The sequence below is a fragment of the Zootoca vivipara genome, chromosome 1 (assembly GCF_963506605.1).
Source record: "Zootoca vivipara chromosome 1, rZooViv1.1, whole genome shotgun sequence".
NCBI lineage: Eukaryota > Metazoa > Chordata > Lepidosauria > Squamata > Lacertidae > Zootoca > Zootoca vivipara.
Window position 1 is genome coordinate 134,745,602 of NC_083276.1, and position 17,692 is coordinate 134,763,293.

General features: G+C 44.3%; 1 protein-coding gene across 2 annotated transcripts; it reads right to left on the minus strand.

The window, feature by feature from the left end:
- Window positions 1–5,090: 5,090 nt before the first annotated feature.
- Window positions 5,091–14,035, minus strand: MED4 (mediator complex subunit 4). Of its 2 annotated transcripts, none has more exons than XM_035140001.2 (7): window positions 13,906–14,035; window positions 12,102–12,168; window positions 10,108–10,278; window positions 9,308–9,365; window positions 8,045–8,131; window positions 6,737–6,868; window positions 5,091–6,003 (listed from the first exon to the last, which is right to left on the minus strand). In XM_035140001.2, exons 1-7 carry the CDS (start codon window positions 13,989–13,991, stop codon window positions 5,831–5,833), a joined length of 774 nt encoding a protein of 257 aa, XP_034995892.1. In that variant the 5' UTR covers window positions 13,992–14,035; the 3' UTR covers window positions 5,091–5,830. The 2 variants fall into 2 exon arrangements, with proteins under 2 accessions (XP_034995892.1, XP_034995899.1); XM_035140008.2 differs by having other exon boundaries at window positions 12,102–12,212; window positions 13,906–13,942.
- Window positions 14,036–17,692: the final 3,657 nt, after the last annotated feature.

A 17,692-nucleotide genomic window follows, 5' to 3' on the forward strand; every position in this document is an offset into this window, starting at 1 on the left:
CGGTACCTAGGTACCGGTACCTACCTTTCCACAAGGGCTGACATGCTGAAATCCAGCATCACCTGAGCTCTGCGAGTGCAGCTTTCTCCCGACTGAGGACTGGGAGATTCGCAGGAAAACCAAAATGCTTGTTTACAAAGCTATTGTACTACCACCAACCTTACTGTAGGCTTGTGAAACATGGATCACTTATAAATTCCATCTCCAACTTCTCAAAAGATTCCCTCAACGGTATCTCTGAAAATAGATACACATCACTTGGGAACAGGTAGGTAGCCGTGTTGGTCTGGGTTGAAGTAAAATAAAAAAATTACTTCAGTAGCCATCTCATGCTTTTTCATGCAAAACCATTTGCAGTCATTTTCGGTCATCAACAGCTACCAGTCAGTCAATCACCCATTTCCACCACCCTTCTGAGTGATCCCCCCTCCCCTCCCCCTCCCCACCCCCTCCCCACCCCTTCTCTACATAAGTGCCTGGGGACTCCTATTTCACTGTATCTGAAGAAGTGTGCATGCACACGAAAGCTCATACCAAAATAAAAACTTAGTTGGTCTTTAAGGTGCTACTGAAGGAATTTTTTTATCACTTGGGAAGGCAGGCGAACTAATGCCAGTGTACTGGAAAAAGCAAAGATAAGTAGCAAAGCAATGATTATTCAATATCAACTTTCTTGAACTGGTCATGTTGTGTGGGTACCCCATATGTGACTTTGGGGTATTCAGGCTAAAGCATAAACAATGCATAGATTTATATCCTAACAAAACCTCTGACAAAGGAAAGTTTCCAGAGCTTACAAGGAAAACTGGGACTTTGTGTAGTAAAGTTGTTTAGTTTATTAATGTTATACAGTGGTACCTCGGTTTAAGTACACAATTGGTTCTGGAAGTCCGTACTTAACCTGAAGCGAACTTTCCCATTGAAAGTAATAGAAAGTGGATTAATCCGTTCCAGACAGATCCGCGGAGTACTTAAACTGAAAGTACTCAAACCGAAGCGTACTTAAACCGAGGTATTACTGTATTGCCTGAGAAGGGGTTTGTGGGATATGTCAGTCAAATCCAACATTCTAAGAGAGGACCAACTGCCACTAAGTGTCAGTTAGTTTGGTCCATTGGTCAGTTAGGCTGCTGCTTATAGAAGTGTTAAGAAGTAAATGCTCTGATGGAGTCTTTTAGGACTCACTAATATCTTATATATTGTTTATATCTATTGTAACCTAAGTATGTACTCAATGAATCTGACAGTAAACTAGTTTATATTGTTATCATTCAGATTCTTATGTATTCTCTCAAGAGGGACAAAAGGGATTAACAACCAAGAAGGCAGGAAGGACTCTAATGAGTCAGCAATCCACTTGCTGCTGTGTAAATTGCTGTGTAAATTCAATAAGGAAACATTTAACCCTGCTATATTATATATGAGGGACCCAGGTGGCTCTGTGGGTTAAACCGCAGAGTCTAAAGCTTGCTGATCAGAAGGTCGGCAGTTCGAATCCCTGCAACGGGGTGAGCTCCTGTTGCTCGGTCCCAGCTCCTGCCCACCTAGCAGTTCGAAAGCACATCAAAGTGCAAGTAGATAAATAGGGACCGCTCCGGCGGGAAGGTAAACGGCGTTTCCGTGCGCTGCTCTGGTTCGCTAGAAGCAGCTTTGTCATGCTGGCCACATGACCCGGAAGCTGTCTGCGGACAAACGCTGGCGTCCTCGGCCTATAGAGCGAGATGAGCGCCGCAACCCCAGAGTCGGACACGACTGGACCTGATGGTCAGGGGCCCCTTTATATTATATATAAACGTTCCTACATAAATGGTATCTCATTCTTGCAGAACTGATGTTGGTCTGAAAAGATGGTCTTCCTATAGCTCTCATGGCATTTGGCCTTTCATGTCACAGAGCAGGAGACCCCCCTTGTTTTGTACAGGTCCTCCATAAATAATCTGCTTTGTCAATACAGTACTGCAGCCTAACCTGTGGCTTCAGGGCAGCTTCCCACAAGAAAACCCCTCTCCAGGTGCCTCGTTTCCCTAATCTCCGTGCCACTTTGTGACACAACAGTAGGTTAATCACCCTGTTCAGTCTGACTTCAATCCATGTCTTCTGAATCTGCATGAGACACTGAAACACAGGTGCTCCCTTTACAGGTAGGTAGCCGTGTTGGTCTGAGTCGAAACAAAATAAAAAAATTCCTTCAGTAGCACCTTAAAGACCAACTAAGTTTTTTATTTTGGTATAAGCTTTCGTGTGCATGCACACTTCGTCAGTGCTCCCTGGCACTATTGCACCTAGACCCACATAGAGGCTAGTTCTTGGTCCTTGCTGAACCTTGCCCTTCCTTTCACTGAAGTCTCAGATGGTGTATTGGTTTGGGAATAAGGAAAGGATCCATTCTGACACTGAACTCCCCATAGATTACAATTTGAGAAGCCTTCTTTGAGACAGAGGGCTGGTTCTTGCATTGACTCAGACAGTCCATTCTCATGGCAGAAGTAATTTAAGTAGCTCTAAAATTAAATCATCCCTGCTAGGCAATGTCAAGTCTGATTCTGAATATATTCAGAGTTGGTAAATTATCTTGTTTCATGTTGTCTCTTTATCACTTGTTCCAACATTTAATTGCTCTTTTTGCCAGAGACTTTATTGAAAGCATTTTTATATTCCTACATTGTATCTCTGGAATTAGTGGCTGGAGACTCTTCCCATCTCAGGTTGCCCTGCAAAGGACATGGAGCCTCCACCTGCTGCTACACCAGTTCAAGAGCTAGGCCTGATTATATGCTGAAGCCAGACCCACATTCTGGCTACGGTAGTTCCTGTCCAGGTGTGCCACATTCCCATCACCTGGGCCAAGTGTGGCACGCAGCACAAGAGAGGACAAGGTTAAATGAAGCAGACAGGTAACGGTGCTCTTTCCTTTTATTCCTTTTCAGCCTGTTCTCCACTGGCTCCACCAGCCCGTCCAAGACGAGTAAGTAGGAACAAATTCAAATGTTAGAATCATAGAGTTGGAAAGGATCCAGCTTACATCCAGCGGTTTGAATCTGTGGCAATGTATCTGTGCATGTTTGCACCCCCACCTCATAAGGTCCTTCTGGGAACATTTGGGGAACATTGTTCTTAAAGTCATTTTGTAGGAAATATCTTGTGTAGAATCACAGAACACCCTCTTGGAAGACAGCCTATGACAGGCATCCCCAAACTGCGGCCCTCCAGATGTTTTGGCCTACAATTCCCATGATCCCTAGCTAACAGGACCCGTGGTTGGGGAAGATGGGAATTGTAGTCCAAAACATCTGGAGGGCCGAAGTTTGGGGATGCCTGGCCTATGACCTCTTCCATCTGCCCCAGCCTTCTCATTCGAGGACAGTAATAAACAAGGAAACCTCATTGTACAATGCTACATGGGGATACAATCCCACAAACACACACCCTGCCTTTTCCTTTAACATTTTGGTTGCATTTTCAGCTCCTTTCTCACCATACTAGCTGAAAGGTTGCTGAATGGATTGGCTCATTGGCCTTGTGTGGGACAAGGCTTGTGTTACAGTATTTGCTAATACAACAGAATGAGTTAAGAGAGGCCATTACTGCAAGAAGGCTGGGATGGACAATTCCCTGTCCACCTCTACTGAGGGTTTGCATGCCTGTGGTGAACAAAGCCAGTGTGGTTTTTGAAGATTAAATGAGGTGGAAGAAGTTAGGGTACCTGTTTACATACCTTCTCTTCGGGCTCAACCACCACCAGGTTTAACACTAGCCAAGGGCCCTAGATCACATAAGCGGCCTTTACCAGCTTGACTTCCTACCTGCTCACCACTGAGTGGAGGTGTGCAGGCACCAGTTGGGAGCCAAACCTGGCTCCTAACTGGTGGCTCTCTTCCTTGGTTCTTTCAGTTGCTCTGAAGCTATATACCAGTCCATGGGGGATCCTTTTAAATGAGGTGAAGTTCATTTTCCTAGGCATTTCACCCAGTTCAAACTACACTTTGGCCTTTTCTCAGAGTCTAGCAAATATATTTTTTTTTAAGAGTTGGGATGGGGATAGTGCAGCTTCCATAAGAGGACAAGGCACTGGGCAGGGATTTGGCTGCTGGGATGCTGGTGGCAGGGACCAAGTGCTGGACCATACTGAGGTGCAGCTCTGTGGTATGTGAGGAAGGGCTGGGTGGCCCTGCCCACCCGTGGGGTTCCTGGAAGACTGGCTACAAGGGAAGGGAAGCTTCAATACTACAGGTCCTGCAATATGGACAGTTGCGAGTAACATACCGTACTGCGTGAATTAAGTGATGTTAGTCCTCCCAATCAGTGCTTTTTCTTTCAAAATCACCCACTACTACCTCCCCCCACCCCAAGCAACACACCTAACCTTCAAAGGCTAAATAAAAAAACTAAGCATATATATACTGCAAGCAACCTGAGGTTGCAATCCATATCCATGGCTGGCAGCAGTGGAGGTTGGAACTGTGTAGCCACTGCCACATCCATAGCTGTCTCTGGCACAGGAAAAATGTCTCTGCTATGTGATCCCCAGGCTGGCACAGTAGAGAGGCTGAAAACAAATTCATTACCCTCATAGCGTGACCCAGCTCAGGATCCAGTACTGGCCAACGCCAACTCCCAAAATGCCATGGCAGGGATACTACCACCCACCATTTATATGGTGACATTCAGGCACTCACCAGAAGGGTTCCTTTGCCACATCCAAACCCCTTCCAGTCGGTTGGAAGTTAGGATAGCTCTGTGAATAGTACAGCAATCCTCAATATTGCATGTACAATAGAACTCTTAGCACTGTATCCACGGTTTGCATAAATGGAAAGCAGCTTGCATAACCTAGAGCTTCCCTGTAAAACCTCCAGAGGGCGGTAAGGCCCTCCTGGATAATGTGCACTGTGTTTGTGGGTACCAGGAGGGTAGAATAATGCAAAGTAGCAGAGGCACTTTGTGTGCGCATCCACCTGATTTTAGGTAATTTCCCCCCATGCTGGCAGCAGCTGCCAGCCCAGCCCTTGATGTTGAGAAGGGTCTTCAGCCCAATGAAGAGGCTTTTTAGAAAGATTGTTGTGGGGTGGGAGTGGGTTGAGCTGAGGAAGACTGGTTGGATCAGCTTTATTTCCTGCAACAACAAGTGGATACAACTTTATGCCCTCCTATTGCATGGTTTTCGGAAAAAAAAGATGACTAGTGGTATGCTTTTGTTTGAGGGAAAGCTGTCCATAATACACTAAAGTTAGTTGAAGCTTATATTCTATATACTGGTCATAAGCTGAATCCAGCACTTCTAATATCTGTATAAGTTTAACTGTTTTCACATTGCACATTCGCTCTGAAAAGTTAGAGAGATTAATCCAGAGATTCTGTGAGTGAAATTCACTCCAAATAATATTTCTGTTCATGGAAATGCAGATACTTTCCCCAAATTCCTTCATGGCCTCCAACTATCTATTCTAACTATCTATTCAACTATCTATTCTATTAGGGGAATTAGTGAAAATATCCTCAGTCTGTTTGCTGTCACCACCATTAGAAAAAACAGCCCCTTCCACAAATTAAAGGATGATCAGCTACCACTCCCTATAGTTGTTCTTTCTATTTCTTCTTCCAGAATTTGTTTTATCTACACACTGAAATAAATTGTGTTACAACTGCTGGAAACAAGCTTCACTTTCTCCAAGACACTTTCCAGCCATAGCTGGGTTATTCTGAATGAGCAGCAATTCAAATGTCCAAGTTGTAGGCAGTTTTTCCCCTTACACTGTGGTTCTCTGGATTGCAGAGCAGGTGTTCATGATGTAAATAATGTGCACCAAACAGACTGAGTCAGTCTCAGTCCCTAATCCGAGTCACTACTGCTGGTTGAGGAATCTGTTGACATGACTTCCACATCGTCTTCATTCTCCTTATTGTGTCCAGGAGGTTCCAGCATAAAGTCATTGCTGTGATTAGGCGGTAGCATGTTCATTGACATGTCGCTTGATTGCCAGGGATACTGAGGTGCGAGTACATCTAAAGGAAAAAAGAAATGATACAAAATCACACATCCAGTTATTTTCATAGCAATGTATTTTAATACCTTGCAGTCCATTGTTTTGCACAGTCTAGAAGTTTCATGGGACTATGCAGTTCTTTATTTCTAACTACAGTCGTACCTCAGTCTACGAACAGCCTAGTTCACGAACTATTTGGAACACGAACACTTCAAAACCGAAGGTGTTCCGGTTAGCGAACTTTTTTTGGAATCCGAACATACTCCGGGGTGCACTTCCGTTTTGAGTGCCACATTTCCATTGTCCGGCAGCGGAGAAGGGGGTTGTCATGGCGTTTCCTGCAGCAGCGAGGGAGGGAAGCTGTGTGCCCGCCAGCCAGTTGGTTGGCAGGCGTGCAACTCCCCCCCCCCATGCCGCTGGAGCATTTCCTGCAGCAGAGTGGAGGGGTGGATCTGTGTGGATCCTAGTTCAGCTACTGATTGATTGATTGATTGTGTGACTGCGAAAATGGATAAAAGCCCCCCCCCCATCCAAACAATGACTCATCCGTGCAGGTAAGAAATTTTTTTACTTTTAATTTTTATCATCTACAATACTGTTTATTTTAATAAATAATCAATTTAGCTGTTGGCTAACTAAAGCACATGTATTTTCTCTATCTCTGAAATAATATACTGTATTTGAAACAGGTCAAATGATTTGATTCAGTCACTGGCCAATGGAGAAGTTTAATTTCTCTCATTTCCCATTACCTGGCAGTCTGCCTGCTGCAAGTGCATCGCCTGGTAAGTGTCCGTTGACACCATTTGCTGATGGGTTGTTCATCTGACCCAGCAAACCACTCCTCATCTCCAGATCAGTTGGGTATGGCCTCCTCGGGTCGCCTTAAAAATAAACAATTGGTTTGCAATTCTTTCTTTTTAAAAAATAGATTTTTATGAAAGATTTATTGGTTTACAAAAGTATGTGCAATGTCTCTTTTTTCAAGTTGCGTTTTCTACAGATCAGTTTCAATTGTTGTGAGACATTAGTGTTACATTAGGAAGAAAAGGGGGAAAGAGGTGGAGGGAGGTTGGTTTGCAATTCTGAATACACACACACACAGCAAGACAACTATTCAATAATAATAATAATAATAATAATTTATTATTTATACCCCACCCATCTGGCGGGGGAAAGAGGTGGAGGTTGGTTGGTTTGCAATTCTGAACACACACACACACACACAGAGCAAGACAACTATTCAATAATAATAATAGTAATAATAATAATAATAATAATAATAATAATAATAATAATTTATTATTTATACCCCACCCACTCTGGGCGGCTTCCAACCGAATATTAAAAACAGTACAGCATCAAACATTAAAAACTTGCCTAAACAGGGCTGCCTTCAGTTGTCTTCTAAAAGTAAAATAGTTGCTTATTGCCTTGACATCTGCTGGGAGGGTGTTCCACAGGGCAGGTGCCGCTACTGAGAAGGCCCTATGTCTGGTTCCCTGCAACCTCACTTCTCGCAATGAGGGAACTGCCAGAAGGCCCTCGGCACTGGACCTGTGTCCGGGCTGAATGATGGGGGTGGAGACGCTCCTTCAGGTATACAGGACCGAGGCCGTTTAGGGCTTTAAAGGTCAGTACCAACACTTTGAATTGTGCTTGGAAACGTACTGGGAGCCCGTGTATATCTCTCAGGACCAGTGTTATGTGGTCCCGGCAGCCACTCCCAGTCACCAGTCTAGCTGCCGCATTTTGGATTAATTGCAGTTTCCGGGTCACCTTCAAAGGTAGCCCCACATAGAGCGCATTGCAGTAGTCCAAGCAGGAGATAACCACTCTGGCGAGACAGCCTGCGGGCAATCTCCATCAATCACCTTTCCTTTTAACCACTGTTCACCTAGCAGCATATAGCATATTTTCTACATACAAAATTGTGTCTTGCTCCATCTGCCTGTGAAATTCAGCCAAAACTTGTACACAAAGTATACGCAGAGATAAAACATTTTTAGATCCATTTTCCAGTGAAAATATGTCAAATGTTTAATTGTGAAACCTGTTACCTGGCACCCATGTCAGAGGAGCACAAACAGCATTGCTGGCACTAATTCTATGAGCATATTTAATTATTTCTTCAGATGAGACTGCCCCTATGAGAAGTGGAGAAAAAAAGATGCAGTAGGTAAAAAGCCTCATCTCTGCATTACAAGATTCAAAAGCCAGTGTTAAAACAATTCCTTCCTGTTTATTAAACCATTCTGTTCTGCACTCTTATGCAGATACCATGAACACATGGGTGTAACTAAATTTATGTGTGCTGCTGGCAGTGATGAACAACCAAGCGAGTTTCTAATTGTTGCATGGTTTGTAATCAAAAACCTAGCTGAAGAAATGTGTGTGTGTGTGTGAGAGTGTGTTGCATCTAGATGCCAACTACATGCTTTTTTCCTATTTTGGATACTATCAGGGTCATAGAGTCAGGAAGGGGGTCTTGTAGAACATCTAGTAGTTCAAGAAGAGCCACTATTCTTTTACTGTAAATAATTGGCAGTATTGTCAAACTATTCTTATCCAGTAAGCAGTTTCTCCTAATGTTCAAATGAAACCTACTCCTCTGTAACTTAAGCCCATTAGATCTCAGAGCAGCTGAGTACAACTCTTTGCCGCCTTCAAATATCTATAGAAGAGTGTCATCATGTCCAGGATGCTAAACTGAAAATATATTTTAGGAAATTATGTCTACAGGAATGTTTGTGTGTTAGCATATATCTGTAACTGTTGATCTAACTGCCATATATGGCTTGGGAGATGTAACTTTATAAAACTGAAAAAGCATTATATACATTTCACACTCTCTCTCACACACACATATTATATAATTTATATAAAAAATTTTTTGGGGGGGTGGCCAAAGTTTTATTTTTAAAAGAAAACAAGATTGTTGAGCTTTTTTTTTTGGGACATTACTGACCACCCTTGCCTACGTGAGACATTTACTTGAGACAATTAAAAGGTTTTAGATATGTGAAGATATAAATGCTAGAAGAGCAGATTGAATAAAATCCAATAGCGAGTTGAATTGGATTTCTTTGGAAATTAATCCAAAAATTTGTTTAACATTTGTAAAGATACAATACTATACATATATTTTCCATGTAATAAGATCATTAGTTGAGATTTAAATGCTTATTTTCTTATTTTTAGATGATAATAGCAGTTTTTCACTGGAAAGCTATTACATAAGAGATATAATCATCACACGTCAAATGTAGTTGTGGAAACTGACCGTAGAACTTCCTAAAATACACATAAATTATAATACTCACCTTTTCTTGCCTTTTCTATTGTTTTCAGTTTTTCTTTAGCTTGATAAACAGCTGTGGCCTATATATAAAAAAATATTTGTTGGTGAACAAATATGTAACCAGAGTTTAGTACAAGAGAATTCCCCTACGAGTTGAACTAAATGTTTTGCAAGTTGACCAAACATTTGACAGTATCTTAAGAATACCTTTCACTGATTGACAACACATACTTCTAGCTTTTGTTGTTGCAGAGAAAATATTAAAACAGCATACCCTCACAGGGATATATCAACGACAAAGCTTGTCCACATATCCACTATGGTTGTAAATGATCACCAGTTAGAATTTCTGTGGCACCTGTAATTATTGCCAGGTGCTTGACTTCAGGAAACAGGAAACATTACTACATGGAACTGAGGGAAGAGAGAAATTTAGGGACGCCAATACCAGTAAAGTGTGAAATGCAAGAGTGGGAGAAGAAATGGCCTATTAGAAATAGAGGTCCTGGGGTTAAAAGGGAACAGAACAATTCAAATGAATGGGATGATTGAAGTGGAAGAGTCTGAGAACCTAGACTTCTCAAGAGAGTTGAAGGAAACCTGGACCTTGGGTTGAGGGTGCCATAGTAACTGGAGTAAGGCACCCAAAGGCTGAACTATTAGTAAAGTAATGTGCAGTGTATCTTATTATGACTGAGACATGTAAACCCCTAACTGTGTTTAGAAGACTAATTAAAACATTCACCCTTCACTGCATGGCAGATTTATTAGACATGGGTGTCATGCCAATCTTCCGACAGGCCATTTTATTCACAGACTCACCAATATATGCTCTGCTTCTTTCAGTTGTTTCTGAAGCTGCTGGATATCATTGTCCCTCTTCTCCATCACTTTTTCCAATAGCTGCATCTCATGATGTATTTTCCCTTGATCAAGGGCCAATTTCATTAATTCTTGGAACTCTTTATCCCTCTGAATCAACAGCTCCAGGATCTGTCCAAAAACCAATGTGAATTGCAATTTTTGATTGCTAAGTAGAAATTCAAAGCTGAATTGGAAGGTATATATACTGTCAATTTCTGAGCAGTTTCCTGAAACAATTCTGCTCTGAATCAGCATTTCCTAAACAGTGGGTCATCACCTGCAAGTAGGTTATGAATCCTGTGTATTTGAATTGCAGGCTTTATGGATGAACCCAAAACAATTATTGCTTTAAATCCTTAACTTTTTGTTTTGTTGGCCAAATGTCAGAACGGCTTGAGTGTTACATTTTAACACTTGGGAACCACTCTCTGGTGACAGATCTGGAGACAGTTCACTGCACGGTCCTTATACAGGGTGTAGATTTGAGTGACTATTACAACCTGTCTCTGATGTGCAGCTCCAAAGGCAGCAGCTACACACAGGAGGCAAGGTGTACAAGTCACTCAGAACGACTCCCTGTACAAGCACCTTGTGGCAAAGTTAAGCCAAGGCTGATCTGAAGTTTGCTTATTCGAAATAAGAAATAACATCCGTATCCTACGAATCAACTAAGTCTGAAAACCATCAAACAAGTCACTTCAGTGGCAAAATGCAGGCTGAGATATCTCACGGATACTTTCCAAAATAGACTTTCTTATGAATACTGTTTACAATATTCATTGTTGGTTACAGCTAACACTGCTTGTGTAACTGCACACAACAAACAAACAAAAATAATTCTGAACATAACAAAGGAGGTTGATTCCAACTTGTTTAAGATTCCGTATGCTAGTAATGGATTCAAGCTACAAGGAAGAAGATTCCACCTAAACATTAGGAAGAACTCCCTGACAGTAAGAGCTGTTCGACAGTGGAATTTGCTGCCAAGGTGTGTGGTGGAGTCTCCTTCTTTGGAGGTCTTTAAGCAGAGGCTTGACAGCCATCTGTCAGGAATGCTTTGATGGTGTTTCCTGCTTGGCAGGGGGTTGGACTGGATGGCCCTTGTGGTCTCTTCCAACTCTATGATTCTACCCAGTGTTTGAAATTAGCCAGGCACATTTTGCACCTGACTATCTGCCACTTGTGACCAAGTGAAGATGCCTGGGTGACAGTATAGCGCCTGACACCTCCACCATCTGGAGGTGCATGCCTGGGGGTTACTGGATCTTGACTGTTTTCACACACTAATACCACATCCTGTAGAACTCTATCCATTATATTGTATATTGTATCTGCACAATCAGAATGAATTTCGGGAACCAAAATGCTTTTTCTGGGCAGCCTGGGCAGCACCAGTGAACGATGTTATAGTTAATTGTAGCTTGTCTTCACTTACCCCACCCCACTGCCCTCCTGACAGTCTGATTGTTAAACTTCCGGTGGCTGTTATGGGGGTGTTTCTGTTCTGTTTTTGTGGTATAATGTAAGTTGCTGAGGCCTTCAGGTAACAAGTGACAAACAGGTCTAATAAATCGTAATAATACCAATAATACTAGTATTTCAAGGAGCTGGTTTTAACATGTACAGTGGTACCTCGGGCTGCGGACCCAATCCGTTCCAGGGTGCCGTTTGCACCCCGAAAAGTCTGCAACCCAAGCAGCACTTTCATGCATGCATGAAAGAGCGCTTCTGTGCAGGCGGAAAGTGCGCAAAATGCTTCTGTGCATGCACGTGGGGCAGAACCCGGAAGTAAACACTTTCGGGTCCACCGCGTTTGTATCCTGAAAAAATGCAACCTGCAGCGGACGCAACCCGAGGTATGACTGTAAAGCCTTATACAGCTTGCATCTTATACAGGCCTCTCCCAACAAAAATATACCCGGACCTTATGAGCTCTTTATCAGTTTGCTTACCTGCCTTTCTTCACCAGGTTGTACAAGTTTCTGATTTCTTGAAATGGCCAACATTTCAATCAGTTCCCTGAAGCAAAGTTTCCACACAATGGAAAAAGTCAGTTGCAGTTTCTGAAAATTGAGTTACATCCTTCACTCCTCCAGAGTAAATAACACGTCTAAGTAGAAAGATCCACAGAAACACTACAGTACCATGTCCATGCCACTTACTTTGGCAAAGTCATGCCAAAAGTATAAATGAAACACTGTCGTCTATATTATGATAATCCTCGTAATGTTCAGTTGTTATGGAAAGCAAGTATATTAGAACTGTATCAGTTAGTAGTCTTTCAGAGTAAAAGAACTAGATCCATATTTCTTGACTAGAAAAAGATGGGTTGCCCCAAGACCCAATTTTCTAGGATTTGCTTGCATCTCTTTGGGCTAATAACTGGCCTGAATTTCCAGCTTTCAATTTCCTGGCTTGTTACATGTTCACTCTGTTAATCCGCATCTCTAAAAACTTGATTTTGTGTGGAAAAAGCATCTGAAATACATTATGATTGCATATAGTGCACAATTAACCTGTGCTATTTCAACTTTGCACAGTTGAAAGCCTGCTCATTGAAACTGCACAAATTAAATACAGTACACACAAGGTGCAGGTGTGGCAAAAACCTAATAGTAAATTGTCCTCCCCCCTTCTGGTGCAAGTCAACAGGGCTTCAGATGCAGAGGATTCACCATCCTCATCCTCATCCCTGGTTTGGATCACTTATTTATTTACTTAAAGCATTTATACCATGTCCTTTAATCAAAAAGATGTCTCTTAAAATTTTCTGTTTGGGGTACATATTTCTACTCCATTTCTCCATGCAGCCACCACCAAGATGGCCGTCGGACCTGTGTAGAAGCGACTTCCGGTGCTGCTCTGCCCAATTTCCGGTGCCCACACATGGGAAGAACGGCACCCAAAATGGAGGCTCCTTGGCAGGTAGGAAATCCAGGGGATTTCCAGGATTTTTCTCCATTTGGGAGAACAGCGGAGAACGGATTAAAATCCGGGGGTTTCCTGCGAAAAACAGGATACTTGGCAGCTAAGCTTGGTGGTGGCTGCATGGCGGCAGATGGCCGCCGCCATGCGGCTACCAAGATGGCCACCGGTCTTCCATAGAAGCGACTTCTGGTGCCGCTCTGCCTGATTTCCAGTGCCCACACATGGGAAGAGCGGCGCCGGAAATTGCTCCTACGCAACTTCCGGTGCCGCGCCGCTGCTGATCCCACTTTTTTCAGCAGGAGACTGGGCAGGTATGGTGCTAATAAATAATTGATAATAATCATTTAAGATTCTGCAGATTGGTAACAAGGTGCTTTTGATAAAAATCTAAACTATGCAGCAGTTGTTTACATTTGTCTATTTACCAATTTACCTTCCTGGCAACCTCAGAGCGACCCAGTGTGCATGGCTGTTTCGCAGCTGCCTTCTACTTAACATACCGGTATAATAGTTTTATATGTTTAACTGGATTTTTTTTTTAAAAAAGTATTTTCCCCCATTCCCCCTTCCCATGTTTTTGTTTAAACTTGTAAGCCACCTTGAGCCACTGTCGGGGGAAATAATAAATAAATAAGTTCCTTTAAACCTGCAATAAAATCCTAATAATGATAATAAACAGTAACCGCTCCTTTAAACCTGCAATGTAATTCCTAAGGGAGCACAGACAGGAGCATCGCCTTTGCCGACAGGCGGGCGAGGGAAGCCGCCGCCGCCTGAGAGACGCTGCCCGCGGCTGACCTTCCCTTGGCGGCGGCGATGGCGACCCACCTGGCAAGAAGCTCCAGGTCGTCCAGCGCAGCCAAAAGCCGCTCGCGGGTGCTGCCCCGTCCTCCGCCGCCAGCCGCCGCCGCCATAGCCCCCACTGAGCGTGCCGCCGACAAGAAGGAGCGAGTGAGCGAGCGACCGGAAGGAAGGAAGGGAGCTAAGGAGGAAGGCAGCTGGAAGGGGAGGTTGGGAGGCAGCGCCACCTGCTGGCCCCTCGGCGCAGCACGGCTTCCCTGCCAAGCGCGCGCGAGGTTCCCGCTCCAAGCTCCCTTTTCTGTTCTGCCGGCGGAGCAAACCGGGGCTGCAGCCCGACGGAATCGATGGGGGGCGGGAGAGAAAGGGGGTTCCTGTTTTTCTGCGTCGCCCTGAGTTTCGTATTACATACTGCAACATTTTATATGCAGCTGTTGTTGTTGTTGTTTTGTAAAATTGGTAACTGCTTAAGTTGCTTTAGTTTTCTCTACGGTACGTACATCGTACGTATATTTTTATATTACGTGTATGGAAATGGAATAACAAAAATGAATGGGCAGCAGTCACGGACGTAGCCAGGATTTATGTTGGGGAGGGCAAGTTTCATGTTGGGGACATATGGGGATCAAACCAGCAACCATAGCACCACCCTCTAACCAACCGAGATAGTAGTAGCATTTTATGTACAGTATATTTATACCCCGCTTTTCCAACTTACATATAAAAATAGGGGAGGCGGGTAACATTCATAAAAAATACAGTTTGCTGCACAATTACAGTTACACTAAGATGTCGCATAGTGTACCTGTACTGCAAATAATCTCTTCCCTTTATACAGAGTAATAATCTACTAGCAAGACAACACATTTTGCATAGCCATTTTGCCATGATTCAGACCAAACGAGGAGCATACATTAAATATAATTTAATAAATAATAATAAACTATGAACTATGGAAGGAGGCTCATAACATTATACAGGAGGCAGCAACGAAAACCATTCCAAGGAAAAGGAAATGCAAGAAAGCAAAGTGGCTGTCCAACGAGGCCTTACAAATAGCGGGGGAGAGAAGGAAAGCAAAATGCAAGGGAGATAGTGAAAGCTACAATAAATTGAATGCAGATTTCCAAAAAATAGCAAGGAGAGACAAGACGGCCTTCTTAAACGAGCAATGCAAAGAAATAGAAGAAAACAATAGAATGGGGAAAACCAGAGATCTGTTCAAGAAAATTGGAGATATAAAAGGAACATTTCGTACAAATATTACCATAATAAAGGACAAAAGTGGTAAGGACCTCACAGAAGCAGAAGACATCAAGAAGAGGTGGCAAGAATACACAGAGGAATTATACCAAAAAGATATGGATGTCTCGTACACCCCAGGTAGTGTGGTTGCTGACCTTGAGCCAGACATCCTGGAGAGTGAAGTCAAATGGGCCTTAGAAAGCACTGCTAATAACAAGGCCAATGGAAGTAATGATATTTCAGCTGAACTATTTAAAATTTTAAAAGATGATGCTGTTAAGGTGCTACACTCAATATGCCAGCAACTTTGGAAGACTCAGCAGTGGCCAGAGGATTGGAGAAGATCAGTCTACATCCCAATCCCAAAGAAGGGCAGTGCCAAAGAATGCTCCAACTACTGCACAATTGCGCTTATTTCACACACACGCTAGCAAGGTTATGCTCAAAATTCTACAAGGCCGGCTTAGGCGGTATGTGGACCGAGAACTCACAGAAGTGCAAGCTGGATTTCGAAGGGGTAGAAGAACCAGAGACCAAATTGCAAACATGCGCTGGATTATGGAGAAAGCTAGAGAGTTCCAGAAAGACATCTACTTCTGCTTCATTGACTATGCAAAAGCCTTTGATTGTGTTGACCACAGCAAACTATGGCAAGTTCTTAAAGAAATGGGAGTGCCTGATCATCTCATCTGTCTCCTGAGAAATCTCTATGTGGGACAAGAAGCTACAGTTAGAACTGGATATGGAACAACTGATTGGTTCAAAATTGGGATAGGAGCAAGGGCGTACCCACCATGGGGCAAGTTAGGGCAGCTGCCCTACTCTAGAAGCAGGGCTGGTGGGCAGAGGTGGAGCACAGCCCGGCGGAGCGCGAGTTCGCCATTCCCGCCGCGCCGCACCCTCCCTCCAGCTCCCCGGCGCGCCCTCAGGCAAGGCCAAGCGCGGCGGGCGGGAACGCCGAACTCGCACTCCGCTGGGCTGGGCTCCGCCTCCGCCCACCAGCCCTGCTTCTAGGGAGGGGCACAGCCCAGCGGAGCGCGAGTTCGCTGTTCCCACCCGCCGCGCTGCGCCCTCCCTCCAGCTCCCCATCGCGCCCTCTGGCAAGGCCAAGCACGGCGGGGAACCAGAGAGTGCGGCGCGGCGGGCGGGAACGCTGAACTCGCGCTCCGCTGGGCTGGGCTCCGCCTCCGCCCACCAGCCCTGCTTCTAGGGAGGGGCACAGCCCAGCGGAGCGCGAGTTCGCCGTTCCCGCCCGCCGCGCTGCGCCCTCCCTCCAGCTCCCCGTCGCGCCCTCTGGCAAGGCCAAGCATGGCGGGGAACCAGAGAGCGCGGCGCGGCGGGCGGGAACGCTGAACTCGCGCTCCGCTGGGCTGGGCTCCGCCTCCGCCCACCAGCCCTGCTTCTAGGGAGGGGCACAGCCCGGCGGAGCGCGAGTTCGCCGTTCCCGCCCACTTTGTGGCCCCTCCCCTTCCGTGCCTTGGCCCCTCCCCTTGCCCCCCCTAGTTTTGATCCTGGGTACGCCCATGGATAGGAGTATGACAAGGTTGTATATCGTCTCCCTGATTATTAAACTTATATGCAGAATTCATCATGCGGAAGGCTGGACTGGATGAATCCCAAACTGGAATTAAGATTGCCGGAAGAAATATCAAGAACCTCAGATATGCAGATGACACAACCTTGATGGCAGAAAGTGAGGAGGAATTAAAAAACTTTTTTAATGAGGGTGAAAGAGGAGAGCGCAAAATACAGTCTGAAGCTCAACATAAAAAAAACCAAGATCATGGTCACTGGTCCCATCACCTCCTGGCAAGTAGAAGGGGAAGAAATGGAGGCAGTGAGATATTTTACTTTTTTGGGCTCCATGATCACTGCAGATGGTGACAGCAGTCATGAAATTAAAAGACGCCTGCTTATTGGGAGAAAAGCAATGACAAACCTAGACAGCATCTTAAAAAGCAGAGACATCACCTTGCCGACAAAGGTCCGTATAGTTAAAGCTATGGTTTTCCCAGTAGTGATGTATGGAAGTGAGAGCTGGACCATAAAGAAGGCTGATCGCCGAAGAATTGATGCTTTTGAATTATGGTGCTGGAGGAGACTCTTGAGAGTCCCATGGACTGCAAGAAGATCAAACCTATCAATTCTGAAGGAAATCAGCCCTGAGTGCTCACTGGAAGGACAGATCCTGATGCTGAGGCTCCAATACTTTGGCCACCTCATGAGAAGAGAAGGGGACGACAGAGGATGAGATGGTTGGACAGTGTTCTCGAAGCTCCGAACATGAGTTTGACCAAACTGCGGGAGGCAGTGGAAGACAGGAGTGCCTGGCGTGCTCTGGTCCATGGGGTCACAAAGAGTCACAGGACTAAACGACTAAACAAACAACAACAACAAATCTATGGCCTTCAAAATGTGTTTGAAGGGGGGTTGGGTTTTTTATATGTATTTTGTGTTCTCATTTTGTATTTTTATGTTGTGAACCACCCTGTGATCTTTGGCTGAAGGGTAGTATACGTACAAATTTAATAAATAACAAAAATTAACAAAATCAGATGTCAGGATGCTTCTA